The 16998-nt window shown below is 36.8% G+C and overlaps 1 protein-coding gene across 5 annotated transcripts in view; it reads left to right on the top strand.

The window, feature by feature from the left end:
• Positions 1-16772, top strand: part of Kyat3 (kynurenine aminotransferase 3) — a 48897-nt gene extending 32125 nt beyond the window's left edge. For 4 of the 5 annotated variants that reach the window (XM_046443305.2, XM_046443307.2, XM_046443302.2 and 1 more), the window contains 4 exons: positions 3289-3475; positions 8105-8178; positions 8657-8743; positions 16569-16772. In XM_046443305.2, the coding sequence (XP_046299261.1) occupies positions 3289-3475; positions 8105-8178; positions 8657-8743; positions 16569-16631 (411 nt within the window). In that variant the 3' untranslated portion in view covers positions 16632-16772. The remainder of the gene's footprint in view (positions 1-3288; positions 3476-8104; positions 8179-8656; positions 8744-16568) is intronic. The other variant, XM_046443303.2, reaches the window with a different exon arrangement.
• The last annotated feature ends 226 nt before the right edge of the window (positions 16773-16998 follow it).

Raw genomic sequence — 16998 nt, 5'->3', positions numbered from 1 at the left:
ATTGAAATTATTTTTTCTTTCTTTCTTTTTCTTTTCTTTCTTTCTCTTTTTAAGTAATACTATGAAAAAGGCCAGCTCTAATATTTGGATCCATTTGATACTGATAATTGAACCCAGGAGCTCTTTACTACTGAGCTCCATCCCCAGTTCGTTTTTATTTTGAGACAGGGTCTCACTAAATTGCAGAGGCTAACCTTGAACTTGTGATCTTCCTCCCTCAGCTTCCTGAGTAGCTGGGATTGTAGGAATGTACCACTATGCCCAGTTTTATTATATATCGAAGTCATATTATCCTTTTAATAAATCCATTCAGTTATTCAACAACTGTTTTCTGAGTATTGAAGTTAGAGCAGACAAAATAATACACAGGTATTTTTAAAATATAAGGTGTCCAAAGCTGATAGAGGCAAAGAAAAAAATGTGAAGCAGAGAAGAAAAGGAATATAGAGTGCCAAGGGAGGAATATACAATGTTATATATGGTAATCTTTGTGAGCTTCACTAAGGTGACTTTAGGAGATTTAATAGTCAGGTGGTTACCTAGAGAAGAATGCTGTGGACTGAGAGAACGGCAAATGCAAATGCCCTGACAATCTGACTGGCAGTTTGTATCAGTGACCAGCATAGAGGCTGGGATGGGATAATTAGAGAGAAGAGTAGGAGGAGCTAAAACCAGAGAGACAGCTGGGGGTCCGATCAAGCTGAGCTGTGTATGTCACTCTTAAGACTATGTCGCTTGGGCTGGGGATGTGGCTCAAGCGGTAGCGCGCTCGCTTGGCATGCGTGCGGCCCGGGTTCAATCCTCAGCACCACATACAAACAAAGATGTTGTGTCCGCCAAAAACTAAAAAATAAAAAATATAAAAAAAAAAAAAAAAAAAAAGACTATGTCGCTTAAGACAATGTCACTACATAGGCAGCCACTGGAGAGTTTTGAGCACACCAATGACATATTCTGGTTTGTGTCATCAAGATCTGGTGCTTTATTTTTTAAAAATTTTTTTTATTTTATTTTTTTAAGAGAGAGAGAAATAGAGGAGAGAGAAATTTTAATATTTATTTTTTAGTTTTCGGCAGACACAACATTTTTTGGTTTTGTATGTGGTGTTGAGGATCGAACCCAGGCCGCACGCATGCCAGGCGAGCACACTACCACTTGAGCCACATCCCCAGCCCAGATCTGGTGCTTTAGAGAGTGAGAAAGCCTTTCCAGAGATTCAGGAGAAAAGTGCTAGTAAATTGAACCAATAAGGTGAAGGGAGACTTGACGAAAAGTGATTGCATTCTGAATATATTTTGAAGTTAAATTAACAGTTTTTGTCAATGGATTCTTTATGGGTTTTGAGAAAAAGAGAGGAGTCCAGAATAATGCTGCAGTTAGACTGCTGGTGTCTTTGCACTTTGAATTTTCTAGGGCACTATCTTCTACAGTGAATGAATAAGAAAAAGATACAGCTGAGAATCTCAAGCATCTTTTTTTCTGAATCACCTTATTCTCCATTTCAGCTAAGTGTCCTGTTTTCCCCTCAGCCATGTTTGGAAACTGGTTCCTGGTTTCTTAATACTGTGGAATTATTAATGCTATTTTATTGCCAAATTCTTTTGCCATGAAGCCTGCTCTGTGTTCTCATCTCTTGTCATGTCAGACCTCTTGCTGCTGTTCAGCCGTACTGAACTTCTCTCAGTTCTTCCAACAAAACAAATTATATCTTGCCATTTTCATTTATTTGTTTTCTCCTCTCTACCCCCATCCCTTCCAGGGTGTACTAATTGGAAACTCTATAAAACAAGGATTATGGCTTGTTAATTGTTTTATTCCCAACTCTTATCTGAACTCCAAGCTTAACATTTATATAGTTCCTCAATATATATTTACTGAGTGAATGAATTTATCCTTTAGTTCTTGACATCTTTTCCTTCTGGTTCATCTCCTTAAAATTTGACTGCTTTGCTTCCTGTTCACAGAGTGACATTTATTTCTTTATGTGTTTTCTCCCTAACTTATCTGTGTATCCTAGGTTCAGAGCCTAACACATAGTGGGCATTTAAATGAGGTTTGTTCATTTAGTATTCAGTACAGAATATTAAAATACAAAAATAAACTTTATGAACTGAGAGAGAGAGAAAAAAATGACTACTCTGCTCTTTTCTTCTCTCTCTCTCTCTTAGCTATTCCAGTTCTTGGTTCTTTGCCTGGAGCTCCTTATTGGCTCCGATACCATCCTTTCTACGCCATCCCTGTTCACTTTGCCTGCTGAGCTTCTGCTCTCTGCATGTGCAGATCTTTGTTCTTTTTGTGTATCCTGGTTTTGCCCTGTGTAGTTGTTCCTGGCCTGTTGCCTCCTCAGACATCTTGGTCTGTTCAGGCTGCTATGACAAAGGACCATAGATCAGGTGGCTTATCAACAAAAAAAAAAATTTCTTACAGTTCTGGGGCTGGGAAGTGCTAGATCAAGGCACTGGCAGATTCTGCATCAGATGAGGGCCTGTTTCCTCATGAATGTCACTTTTTCACTTTGTCCTCACAGTGGCCACATTGGTGAGAGGGTTCCTTCTATAAGGACACTAATATAATTCCTGGGGGCTCTGTGTCTTGATTTAATCATTGCCCAGAGGCCCAGTCCCCTCATACCATCACCTCGGGGATTAAGAAGTCAACATATGGATTTAGGGAAAATAAACATTAAGTCCATTGCATTTAACATTAACTTGTTTCTTGACCCAGCTTCTCTTCCTGGCTTTTCTGACTTGTTTAGAGAGAGGTAGAAGAGTTTCCCACATGCTCCAGAAACTCATTGCTGATCCTTATTTCATTTAGATGTATGTTCCAGGGTTATCAGTGTTTATAGCTAGGATTTCCACACTATGGGGAATGGGGAGTACATGTCCTCCTCAACACAGTGGGTCATCTCTCATGTCCACCGTGTCCTCCCAGTGATGTGGAAACCTGACTGCTTTATCATTTCTCTGGTCATTTTTCAGACTTAGATTTGGCAAATTATTCTACAGCTCACCTCAATCTTAATGATTTTTTTTTTAACCAAATAAACCATCTTTAGATAATACTTACTCTTTTCAGTTTGGACTTTCATAACTCAGAATGAGTCTGTCAAGTTACATTTAATCATTTTCTTATCACTGATTCCTCCATATAGGTTCACCAGAATTTCCTGAATGATCATTCTGCCAATAATAGTACTCAGATGATCTTTATTTATTATACCAATAAACTGAGCAATGACTAACATTACCATATTTCCTCTCCACATTTTTCAACCTTAATATACAGGAAGCCCTGGCTCAAGCTCTTTGGATTGATATCAAGCGCATGGATGACCCAGAGTGTTACTTTAATTCTTTGCCAAAAGAATTAGAAGTAAAAAGAGATCGGATGGTGCGTTTACTTGAAAGTGTTGGCCTGAAACCCATAGTTCCTGATGGGGGATACTTCATCATAGCCGACGTGTCTTTACTGGGTTTGTAAAGGTTTTTATTACTTCAATTATACAGAAACTTATGTTTTAAATTATAGCACAATTATGCAGAAAAGATTGGGGTCAAAGCTATAGCAGTATTTTATCTATAGAAAAGGATGGATTTTCACCATGTGAACTTTTATGATTATCTTTACTTTTAGAACTTCTACCTGAAATGTGACTGTTGATAAGTGGTAGTGTTTAGTAGAGTCAGTGTTGTTCAAGGTATTCTATTAAACATAGAATTTGTTCTCATCCTGTTCTGCATGTAATTTAAACACCAGTATATGAACTAACATAGGTACCCTGTGTTCATTTAAACAAAATTTTAATTTCTTTTTTGCTTAACTTAAAAATTCCCAATAGTTCTATGTCTAAAAAACAAGTTATTACTTAAAGCTGATAGATGTAATTCTGACATGCCATCCACAATCTAGAAATTAAAAACATGATGTTTTATATATAACTTACTTTCCTTTAAAAAAATCCTATGAGGAGCTGGGATTGTGGCTCAGCAGTAGAGTGCTCGCCTAGTATGTGCAAGGCCTTGGGTTTGAGTCTCAGCACCACATAAAAATAAATAAATAAAATAAAGGTATTATGTCCAACTTCAACTAAAATCAAAATATTTTTTAAAAATCCTATGAGTAATAATAAACTGTACACAACTATTCTAAATTTAGTTTTGTTTTTAAAATCTAATTATGAAAAAGCTATATGCCACTCAACTTGAAAAACTGAAATTTTTTATTTATTCCAAATTTTAGAAAACTGGAGAAAGTAAAATAAATTTTTAATTTTATGACAAAACAATGATTATATTTTTGAATTTATATTCCTCAAGCAGGAATTATTTTCTAGTGCACAAATATGTGACAGTACCAATTTCTGTGTCTTGTAATGGTTCACTATCACCTTTGGGGAGCAAGGTGTCATGGTTTTCCCATGCTTCGGACTTGAGAGAGTGGTTATAAATCCAGATGGGGCAGCAGGGAGGTGGATGTGGGTGTCTTTCCCAGAATGTTCCTTATCCTGGTGAGCAGCCCCATGCCTCAGTATGTGATCTGGGAAGCGTTGTTTATACTGGCTGACACCCCTGGGGCTCTTGTCTGACCTGTGTCCAGTTTATCCTACCAAGATAGCCACTTTGTAGGAAAGCTCTTTTCAGGAGGAAAGTCCATTTTGGTTCTTTTGGACAAGTAAGACACAACAGAGGCAGAAGAACAAACCACATGAAATGAAGAACCCATGTATTACTTACAGATCCCAGGGAGAAGAGGCCAGCGCTCCTGGTAGAGATCACAGGAAGTGTGGGCCCTCCGGAAAATGCACACTCAACCTGTGGGTAGAAAGCAAGAGAGAGAAGGAAGGACTCGTGGGTCAAAGCTGGGGTTTTTTGTTTTTTTGCTTTTTGTGGTATTGGGGATTAAACCCAGGTTTAAAATTATGCCATGTAGGAGAAGGAGGAAGTCAATAGTTGGGTCCCCTGAGTTCATATGGTATTGTAATTAGCATTACAATTGTAATTACCACTGAGCTACATCCCCAACCCCCATGTCCCCTTGTCCTCTTCAGTTTACAGCAGTACAGGACTGCACTGTGTGTGCCAAAGTCTTCCTTACCCCAGCAGGAGCGTTAACCAGCACACACAAGCTGGTTACACTTTGAGAGATTGTAGGTGTAGTGGATCTTTACAATCTTTGCAGGGGCGGGGGGGGGGGGGGCGTGCAGTTAAGAGGGCAAGTCAAATGGGTTGTACTTGACTGTTCCACAGGGAAGTGGTCACCAGGAGGTGATTATACAAAGAAAATATCTGAGAGGAACAGAGGAGGTAGAGAAGTGGAAACTTTGAGGGTGTTGAAGTCTTGCTTCTGGTATGAGAATGTCCAACTTATGTACAGAACAGATACTGAGATAACATGAAAATATAAGAATTTACTACCTAAGGTTTGGCTCAAACTGAAACAAGTTTATCTGTCTTCATTTGTTGTGAGAGAACAAGAAGCTATGGCAAGCAGAGGTTCTTGTGGTCCTATTGCCAGAGAGCTGTACTTGGCAGGTTCCCAGGCTCCATATGTACGTAAAATCCTTTCAGATGTTCTGTACTCGGAGGTTTGGAAAGCAAACCTATATTTGGGTCTAAACCGGCAGCTTGTTTTATGAGATGAGAAAAAGAAATAGCACAGTTTTCATCACTTATATTTTTGCCTTTGAATCAGAAATCCACAAAATTCTCCACATGAATTATTTTAAAGAAAGTGATGTATACTTCATGTTTCCAAAAGTTATTTGAGCCTACTCACATTAAAAGTCTCTTACATAGTAACGTATGAGTAGAAATGACCACATATTATAAATTAAAAAAATCATGCCATGTAGGAGGTGGAGGAAATCAATAGTTCGGCTCCCTGAGTTCATATGGTATTATAATTAGCATTAACTTGAGACTTTCGTGGCAGCAAAGGGAAATTGAAAAATGGAGTTGATTACATAATTCCTGATTAAAGGAAACTTCATAGTTTCTTAGATAAAAATAGTTCTTGTCTGGATTCAAGTTTTTCCAGATAGTAAATTCTAAAAAGGATTTCTCACACTGTGACATTAATTATCAAAAGGACAATGATGGAACTCTGATTATTGCACTAAGCTTTTAATTAGTTTCCAGTGCTTTCCTCAGTCAATCCATCCAGCATGCAACACCCTCTTAGACCTTGAACTAGTGTAGTTAAAATAAGAATGGAAAGGATTTGGGATAGAGAACCTTTCTTCAGGGGATGTGGGTGGGAGTGGAGCTTGCTTCTTTATGGTCCTCACCTATGGGGGAAATGTTTATGTCTGTAAAATCCTCCTACACATGAAGAAAACTGTGTTTTATTTTATACTTTTACTTATTTTGATTAATTTGCAGTGTATAAGTTCTTCTATGTACTACAGGTTTGTTCTATGCTTTACTAAATGTAAAACAAAAACCTTCATTTGATGGAAAACGAAAGACAAAAGTAAACTATAATATTTGTGAATATAGAAAACATTTCACTTTACAATTAGCAACAGTTGTTAACTGGTTAATATTTATTGAGCATTTGTGATATAGTAGGTATTACATTAAGAGTTTTACAAGGCCAGACACGGTGGCACACACTTGTAATCCCAGCTGCTCACGAGGCTGAGGCAGGAGGATCACGAATTCAAACCCAACCTCAGCAACAGCAAGGCACTTAGTAACTCAGTGAGACCCTGTCTCTAAATAAAATATAAAATAGGGTTGGGGATATGCCTCAGTAGTTGAGTTCCAAGTTCAATCCCTGGTAAACTGCCCCCACCCCCCAAAAAAGAGTTTTACAAACATCACATTTTCAAGAGAGTTATGAGATTGGTGCTATCAAGTCCCCACTGTTAGATGAGAAAGATAGAGGATCAAAGCTGCGTAAGGGGGGATATAGCTCAGTTGGTAGAGGGCTTGCCTCAAATGCACAAAGGCCTGGGTTCAACCCCCAGCACCACACAAAAATAAAAAGCTGGTTATGGTGGCCCACCCTTGTAATATTAGCAATTCTGGAGGCTGAGGAAGAAGTTACAAGTTTAAGGCCAGCCTCAGCAATTTAGTGAGGCCTTAAGCAACTAAGTGAGACCTAGTCTCAAAAAGGGCTGGGGATATGGCTTAGTGGTTAAGTGCCCCAGTGCTCAATCCCTAGTGCTCCCTGCCTCTCCCCAAATAAAGAGACAGAGTATCAAATTAATTTACTGAAGTTAATCAACTAATAAGTAACGGAACTGATTTCTGAACCTAGAGATTTACACCCTGACCAATGAACTTCATCCTAGAACTTAAAAAGGGGAATCTCCTGCCATTGCTTCTACTAAGAATCAGAATTACTTAGTAAATTTCATTAATAAGAGTACCCATCAACATTAGCTATTTTGGGGTATGCCAGAAAATCTAACAATATAAGTCAATAAATTTAAAACAATAGGAAATATAATGTCAAACTAATGTCAGAGAAATATCCTGCCCAGACTTTAAAGCAAGATTGATGAAAGGGATAATAATAGGGATGCATATTTGAAGGTCTTTCCCTCAAATATAAAATATTAAAAACAGCGTATTACATGGAAGCAAGAGATAAACAATAAGTATAGCATTTGGAAAATCTAAACAGACATTTTCGGTTTATAAATAATAATATGTACTGATTCAACAAATATGTTTTTTTCAAAATTTATATGCTAGCCATTCACCTAAGTGTTGGGGGAAACAAAGATTTAAAAAATGGACACTTTATCCTCATGGAGCTTAAAAATCAGTTAGGAGATATAAATACCGCTTATGAATATATTTAGTTGTTATTTCATTAGTAGTTGCTATGGAATCTTATTTCTAGATGGAAAGGCAACACTCCTCTTCCCTTCCCCTTTCCTGTATCTTCCTGTTCTAACAGCTGTATGTGTGTAGAAGTGTGGTTGGTGCACGTGAGTGCTGCTCTGAATTTCTCACTTTGCACCTCATCGTGCAGTTCAAGTACCAGCATATTCTGTGAATATCCTCTAAGAAAGTTCTAAACCAAACCTATTTAAATCAGAAAAAAAAATGAATCTTGATAGACTTAAGTGAAATCCATGTTGTTTTAGATGCTGACCTTTCTGATATGAAGAATGATGAGCCTTATGACTATAAATTCGTGAAATGGATGACTAAAAATAAGGTATGTTTATTGGCCTTGGAACATCGTGTCGTATTTTATAAATAATTATGAAGGAAACTTGCTAACATGCTTTGGAAATTATTTACTGTATTTTTGTTACATGTTATTCTACTCATGGCTTCTTGAAGGATTTGGGGGGGGGGGAGGGGGCAGAGTACCAGGGATTGAACTCAGCGGCACTTAACCACTGAGCCATATCCCCACCTCTATTTTGTGTTTTATTTAGAGACAGGGTCTCACTGGGTTGCTTAGTGCCTCGCTGTTGCTGAGGCTGGCTTTGAACTCCCAATCCTCCTGACTCAGCCTCCTGAGTTGCTGGGATTATAGGCATGTGCCACAACACCTGGCTTCTTGAGGGATTTTTAAGATATTCTTCTTTTTGGAAATTGTTAATATTCAGAAGTGTGTATTTATTTCTCAAAATTAATATTTGAAATGTAAATAGTTTTCCTCCTAGATCATCCTGTTTATTTTTCAGAAATTATCAGCCATTCCTGTTTCGGCATTCTGTAACTCAGAAAGTAAACCACAGTTTGAGAAGTTTGTGAGGTTTTGCTTCATTAAAGTAAGTTCCCTGTTATACCCAAAAACACATTTATAATATTCTTCCTTGCAATTTATAACACACTTTTACTCTGTTGCTACAAATTATAGGTTCATATGCAGTTTTTACATTTTTGACTTGTTGCCATGAAATTAACTGTATACCAAAACTAGACACAACCTACTTTGAGGGAAGGAACATAATCCAGAAAATTTATCTATAATATAGCAATGCCCAGCCTATAATAAAAAAAATAACTAGATGTGTGAAAACACACACCAAAAAAAGTGACCCATAATTTCTCAAAAAGTATTCGAGAAAAAGGAAAATATCATCATAAGGAGTACAGAGGAATTTAGGACTATAAAAAAAGAAACATGAAAATTTAGGACCTTAAAAGTATAATATCTAATCTGAAATATTCAAAGGGTTTAATAGAGGGTTTAAAATATCAGAGGAATAAAGGTCAGTTTATATACAGAGTCATAGAAATAGATTCAGTACTTTTAAAAAGAAAAGAAAAAGTTTGGGTTTTTTTTTTTTTTTTTTTGGTGGGAAGCAGTACAGGGATTAAACTCAGAGGCACTCGACCACTGAGCCACATCCCCAGCCCTATTTTGTATCTTATTTAGAGACAGGGTCTCACTGAGTTGCTTAGCGCCTCACTTTTGCTGAGGCTGGCTTTGAACTTGCAATCCTCCTGCCTCAGCCTCCTGAGCCACTGCGATTACAGGCATATGCCACCACTCCCAGCTGGAAAAAAGTATTTTAAAAAATAAGCAGAACCTCAAATGTATGAGATAACATCAAGTTAGAATATAAACGTGATTGAAGTACCCAAAAAAGAGGAAGAAATATGGCAGAAAAAATATTTTAGGAAGTAATGACCAAGCGAGGCTCAGTGGCAATACCTATAATCCCAGCTACTCACACAGCTAAAGCAAGAGGATCCCAAGTGTGTGGCTAGTCTTTGCAATTTATTTATTTATTTATTTTAAGTATTTATTTTTTAATTATAGGTGGACACAATATCTTTATTTTATGTGGTGCTGAGGATCGAACCCAGAGCCCCACGTGTGCTAGGCAACCGCTCTACCTCTGAGCCACAACCCCAGCCCTAGTCTTTGCAATTTAGTAAGACTGTCTCAAAACTTAAAAATAAATAAAGCAGGCTGAGGATATAGCTCAGTGGAAGAGTGCCTCTGTGTTCAATCTCTAATATGGAGAAAAAAGAAAAAGTCACAGCTAGATTTTTCCCATTTTGGTAAAAAGCAACTGAAAGATCTCAAAAGCTCACTGAATTTATATAGCAAGATTTATAAAACCAAAACAGAAAAAAAAAAAAAAAAAACCCTAGGCATATCATGATTAAACTGCTGAAAATGTCAGCCTTGTAGTCTGTATTATCCAGGAAAATGTCCTTCAAGAATAAAGATGAAGGACATTCCTGAAAATGAAAGCTGAGAGAACTCACCACCATCAGACCTGCACTCAAAGTTTTCTGAAGGTATCTTTCCAGTTTTTAAGATGTTACTGCTCTGGGCCTTGTGGTTGTATGCCTGTAATCTGAGCAGCTAGGAAGGCTGAGGCAGAAGGATTGCAAGATCAAAGCCAGCCTCAGCAAGTTGGTAAGGCCCTAAGCAACTTAGAGAGAACCTATTTAAAAGAAAAAAAAAATTGAAATGACTAAGGATGTAACTCCGTGGTTAAGTGCCCCTGGGTTTAATACCTGGTACAAAAAAAAAAAAAAAAAAAGATGTTACTGCTACTGAAAATAGCATTACTGTGATCAAGGCACTCTATATCAACTGACTCTGCCATAATCCTAGTTAGAATAATGTAAACATTGTTTTCCACCTCTAGAGATAACCTATAAACAAACTGAGGAAGACCTATTCAGAATAAAAACCTTAGCAATCTTACAATGTAAATATTCAGTTGATTGTAATGAAAATGAAAAAGTAAGGCTATTAATTCTATCTTACAGTGGCTCTAGAAACAGGTACAAGTGCTCCTTCACTTAACAATGGGGTCACATCTGGATAAATGCAGTAGAAAATATGTATGTCAAAAATGCATTTAGTACATCTAACCTACCGAACCTCATAGCTTAGCAACACAGTATGCTGTGGAGCACCAATTGTTTACCCTCATGACCACATGGTTGACTGGGAACTACAATTCTTTGCTACTGCCGGGCATCTATCACTAACCAGGGAAAAGATCAAAATTCAACATCTGATTTCTACTCAATGCCTGTCACTTTTGCACCATCCTAAAGTCAAAATAATCCATCTTAACTCAGGGACCCACTTTATAAGTTTAGTATTTGAGTCTATAAACATAACCAACAGGGAAAAAAAAAAAAAAGAATAGTACAAAACTTCAGTTTTAAAATGGTAAACACAGACCTTTCCTTTTCTCTTTTGGAAAGTATTTAAAAACGGCCAGAAGAACGGTAAACTAATTGAGATTCCCCAGTGGGTGAGGAAGGGTTACCAAATTCAGTGGAAGTGATGGCAGAGAGAGGATACCTATGGATGATCCTGCTTCTATATATGCAGATTGTCAGCAAAGCTAGCAGGTACCATGCTTATTACCAAGAACAACAGGAACAGTAGATATCCTGGCAGTGAGCTCCTCTAGATTCATGGATGAAACAGAAAAGAAGCATATGGTCATGTCATCTAAACACTGGAAGGCAGGATAGAAAGGAGATTCTGGTTAGGCTGTAGATTTCCTCTTTTAACCATGTCATCACTGTCAAAATTATGCTGATTCAATGTGGAGGAAATACATTAAATTAGGAACAACCATTTAATTAGTTGGGAAGAAAGGAAGTCTAAAAGACCTTCCCCTAACAGAATTCTCCCTCGATTGTATTAAACTACGCTGTGAGCCAGGAAGAATTTCTGCTGTCTTCTAGTAGTGGCCTTGATCCTCCCTTACACAAATCTGCAAATATATCTTCAAATCAGACAGAGGCAGGGGGTAGCACCATTGTTATGTAGAACCCTAGGAACAGGGTGTGTGCTGGCAGTGAGAGCTTACCTAGGGAATTCAGTAGAGAGTGATTAATAATTAAGAAGGACCAGCTATGAATCTTTTAAAAGGATACCATAAAGAAAAGAGAAAGGCACAAGGAAAAACAAATGTCAGACAGACTATTCATTGGGAAAATGTTGCCATGGAACTAATAAAAATTGTGACATTTGAAACTCTAAACTTTTTAAACAATAGACTAAAGCAGAGAATTTTAAAGTTCAGGGAAAGATAGGATAAGATAATATAAGAAGATGAAATGGTACTTGTCAGAGCTCAGGCAGGAAACTGAAGGGAAAATAAAGCTATTGGGAATTATGGGTGGCATTGGTAATATCACAAAGGACAGTAAAACTCTATGTGCATGTTAAGGATTGAGAAAAATAAGGAAAAGGGAATGGAAAGCAACAAAGAATTTTATAATTTTAGAAACAGTATGGAAGTGGAAGAAAAATGAAGTATGGGGAGTCCATTTGTAGAACAAATGGAACCCAAAAAGAATGTTATAGCTTTATTTTCAGAATGCTTTCCATTAAAAAAAAAAATGATAAAGAAATAAAACACAAATGTAAAGATTAAAGAAAGTGCCTAGTCTCAGGAAAATGTGGGACACTATGAATGACATGGAGTATGCCTTGTATAATATACTGAACCTCAAAGATACATAATTCTTTGGGCCTCCAGACAAAATCAGCCAGGCCTCCTGGAGGGCCAGAGAGGAGGATCTCTGTAAACTGAAACTCTCTACACCAGCATCTGATTTTGGAGGAGAGTGTAGCAATAGCTGGAAGTCCTTAGAGAAAGATGACAAAAACATGCCAAGAAAATGGAAATCTAAAGAAAACAGGTTGGATTCAGAGTTGATAAAAGTAATAAGGTAGAAAACAGCACTTTACAATGTTATGGGTAAAATCCTCGGTAGCTGTCAAACTTCTGAAAGAAAGGACACTCAGCTTTTCTCATAACAAGAGAAATGAAAATTAGAACTGCAGTGAAATTTTATTAATGTATTAGATTGGCAGCAACTAAAACTTCATAAAATACTTGTCACGCCTTAAGAGTAGGAGTACAATTTGTAAAATCTCTGTGGTGGTTATTTCAAATGTTTCCATCCAAATGCAAATTCATATACGCTTTGGCCCAGAAATTCTACTTTTACGATTGTTTTTCTGTGGATTTTTTTCTTAAACATTTTGACTCATGTTCATGGATTTTCAGCGAAGCATTGTTTGTAATAGCAAAAGATTACAAATATTCACCAGCGGGAGCTGCTTGAATAAATTGTAGCATATTTACATCAAGAAAAGAATGATAGAGCACAAGCAAGGAACAGAACAATTTGCACAGAACAGTATCATGTATATAAAAGGAAGAAATAGACGCTTATAAATACCTGAGATAGCTTTTGAAAGATACATAATAAAATCTCAGCATTGCCTCTGCAGAGGAGAACTGAGAGAGCTGAGTGGCTGGTGGAGGTAGGTGGAGACTGACTGAAGGAAAAACATCAACTTAATTACTTACAGTGTCCTCTCACCCCAAACACTTTATTGCATATTCCCCATAAACAAGAACATTTTCCAAAGCTACAATATAACATTCCCTCAATGTCATGATGTTAACGTTGATATATTATTAACCCCATCTAAGCCTCATATCTAATCCATGTTTCATTAATTGTCCTAATAAGGCCCTTTTTATAACGAAGAAGTAAATCCACACCAGAATTATGTCAAACTTTTTAGGCTAGTTTATTCATTGCATTTAGTTACCATGTTTTCTTCAAACTGGAATGGCTCCTCAGGTTTTTTTGATTTTCATGATCTTGATATGTGTGTGTGTGTGTGTGTGTGTGTGTGTACCCATTATTTTGAAGAAAGTCCCTCAATTAAGTCTGATATTTCTCTATGATTAAATTTGGGCTGTTTACTTTGTAAGAAAAACACAAAAGTAGTGCCTTTATTGCAACAGATGACACATAATTTCAATTGTTCTTTTCATTGTTGGTGTTAACTTCAATCACCTAAAGTGGTGCTCTTCTACCTTGTGTACAATAAAGTTATACTTTTTCCATTAAAAAAAAATCTTAAGTATTTTGTGGCAAGGTACTTTGAAGATCTGAAAATATTCCATATCTCATCCAATAATTTATTCAGTTTACCTGTTCCTTAGTATTAGTAATAACCCACAGCTTCCAGTTTTATTCAATGGGCTATAATGGCTGTAATTTATTATCATTATTGTTACTACTACTACTACTACTACTACTACTACTACTACTACTACTATCCTTGGATATTTTAAATAGTCATATTTTCCCAGACTTGGCCACTAGGAGCTCCTTTAAGCTGCCTTCTGTTTCCTTTGATGCATCTCCATCATTTTGCGGTATCTTCTTTACTTTATGGCCTAAGAAGATGTACTGGTTCATCTTATCATTATCTACCACAATCTGGAGTCAACTATTTCCAAGGAGGCCTGGTTCTTTTAAGCAGAGTATTGTTTAAAAACCAAGATCTGGACATTAAGAATGTCACTACTGTTGGGGTATTGCTAATTCCAGACCCTTCCTCCCAGTGGACAGAGGTAGGGAATATATGAGTTTATACACATAAATACATACACAGGGCTGGGGATGTGGCTCAAGCGGTAGCGTGCTCACCTGGCATGCACGCGGCCCTGGGTTCGATCCTCAGCATCACGTACATATAAAGATGTTGAGTCCGCCAAAAAATAAAAAACAAATATTAAAAAATTCTCTCTCTCTCTAAAAAAAGAAAAATAAATAAATACATACACATTTATACATAATACCCAAAGGGGATTGGTTCCAGAACCCCTACAGATACCAAAATTCACAGACGTTCAAGTCTCATATAAATAGCATAGTATTTGCACATAACAAATACACATCTTCCTGTATACTTTAAAATCACCCCTAGATTATTTGTAATCTAATACAAATGCTATGAAAATAGTCCTTATATTATATTGCTTAGAGAATAATGACAAGAAAAATCTATACATGTTCAGTATAAAAGTAATTTCTTTAAAAAAAAAAAGTAATTTTTTTTTCCAAATATTTTCAATCAGCAATTGGTTGAGATGCAGAACCAGTGGATACGGAGGGCCGATTGCACGAATACCTACATCTAACATGTTAAAAGCCACAACAGGGTTTATTCTAGTTTTCTCCCTTCTCATATTTGAACTTCCTCCCTCAATAGTGATTCTCGTTACTTAATTACTTAATTAAGCAATACCTCTGCATGTAATCATTCTTCTGTTGTTATAACTACTTTCACCCAATCCCCAAATCTCTGAGTGGATGCCCTTTACCCCACTTAGGCTTCTTCTACCAAGCTGCTGTCACCTCCCCCATGTGGTCATTGTTCTCACCCTATCTTTGCGTCCACACCCCATGTTGACCTGCTCTGTCACCCTACTGGAAGAAGTGCCCTCCACTAGGTCTCCAACACCCCGCACCACACTCCCTCTGTCATTCACTACATAGGAACCTCCCTGTCCCTTTCTGGGCTGTGACAGGCATGCTGTGTGCCTGCCTCACCACATCCAGGGCACAGAACCCTGCATGGGGCCCACTACCTCCCGGATGCATTACTTGCACTACCCTATTTCAGGTCATTGGTCACCCTGCTCATTCCACTCTGGCTGCAGCATCCTTCACTAGGCTGCACAGGTCCCTGGCCTCCACACACGGACTTCCTCTGCACCCAGCCCCACCTATTAGCTTTCATACTGAATCATTCTAGAAGAGAGGGAAGAGAAAGAAGAAGCACAGAAGAGGAAACCCCAAAACTGATTTTTTGCTGCTTACTCTTTAGTTTAATTTTATGTCATAGCACATATAACCAATTTAAGAACTAAGTGGATTATTTTTTGATGATCATAGCTGAAATTTTGATAAGAAAAGGCAAAGTCTTGTTTAAAATAAACTAAATTTTTTTGACAATAAGCAATTAAGATAATTTATGTCAAATCTATAGTTCATATTCTATAAGCAAATTGTATGGTTAATCCATTAAACTACATAAGCTAAAATATTTTAACTGAGAAGTCTATGTATTATATACCATAAAATGGTTATACTGAACAAGTAAAGCACTCTTATAAAATTTTTTAAAAGTAGAAAAAAGTCAAATAAGCTACTCAAACAAAGAAATTCAAGTGCCTACTTTACAAGAAAAGGATCAGTTGCACTAATTGCAGTTTTAAGCATCAGTGGCACATTCATTATTTATCTGATCATCAGGTAATAGACACTTGAATTGTTTCCACTTTTTAGCAATTATGAGTAATGCCACTATAAACATTTGGACACAGATTTCTGTGTGGGCAAATGCTTTCATGAACTAAAATTTTTGGTCAAAGTGAATTATAATGAAAATATGTTAGATTCACAAAGAAATAGAATCATAAGCATATTATTTAGATTTTGTTGGCAAGCATTAGAACTAAACCAAGATATTGCTGTAAAAGGTTGGTTTTTTTTTGGGGGGGGATTAATAGGGACAAATGGAGATGGGAGAAAAGACTGCTATTAATTTTCAGTGTAAGCTCTTCTCTATGATTTAATTCTATAATTATAATTAATTTAACTACTTTCCTTTTTGAGGGTTCTGCATTTACATTTTAACTTTGAAGATTTTTCTTCACCTAAGATCAGTTATTCACTGAAATCTTCATTTTGTGTTATTATGGTTTATATCTTTTCTATTTAAATCTTATTCATCTTGAATTTATGTTGGTATGTAATGATTGTAATCATTTCATTAATTTACAGAAAGACAGCACCCTGGATGCTGCTGAGGAAATCATCAAGGCATGGAGTAAACCAAAGTCTTGATGTATGCAAACCACGCTGAGGGTTCCACTACATGGCCTAGTATGGACTTGTACTCAGTGCTGCCCCCTGCTGTGTATTAAAAAACAAATATTTCCGCTCCAATGAATTTAAATAAATATTTCCATTGTTTTCCAAAGTTAACCTCATTGCTAACAATATACAGGAGATCTAACTTTTTTTTTTAGTTGAAATGTCTTAAAACACCTCTTATCATTTTATGACAGTCAACCCAACATAGTAGATGAGAACTGGGAGATCTTAACCTGCAAAACCTCTGTTTCATTTTCCTCATTATAAAAGGGGAGTAGAAATATCATCAGCTTCATATGAAGGTCGTCTGATGGCCTAATCTATGTAAAACCTGGTA

Source organism: Marmota monax, unplaced genomic scaffold, assembly GCF_021218885.2.
Source record: "Marmota monax isolate L192 unplaced genomic scaffold, Marmota_monax_Labrador192_F-V1.1 WCK01_AAM20220418_F8-fsc00046, whole genome shotgun sequence".
NCBI lineage: Eukaryota > Metazoa > Chordata > Mammalia > Rodentia > Sciuridae > Marmota > Marmota monax.
Note: the sequence above shows the minus strand (reverse complement) of the source record. Positions and strands in the feature narration are given on the sequence as shown.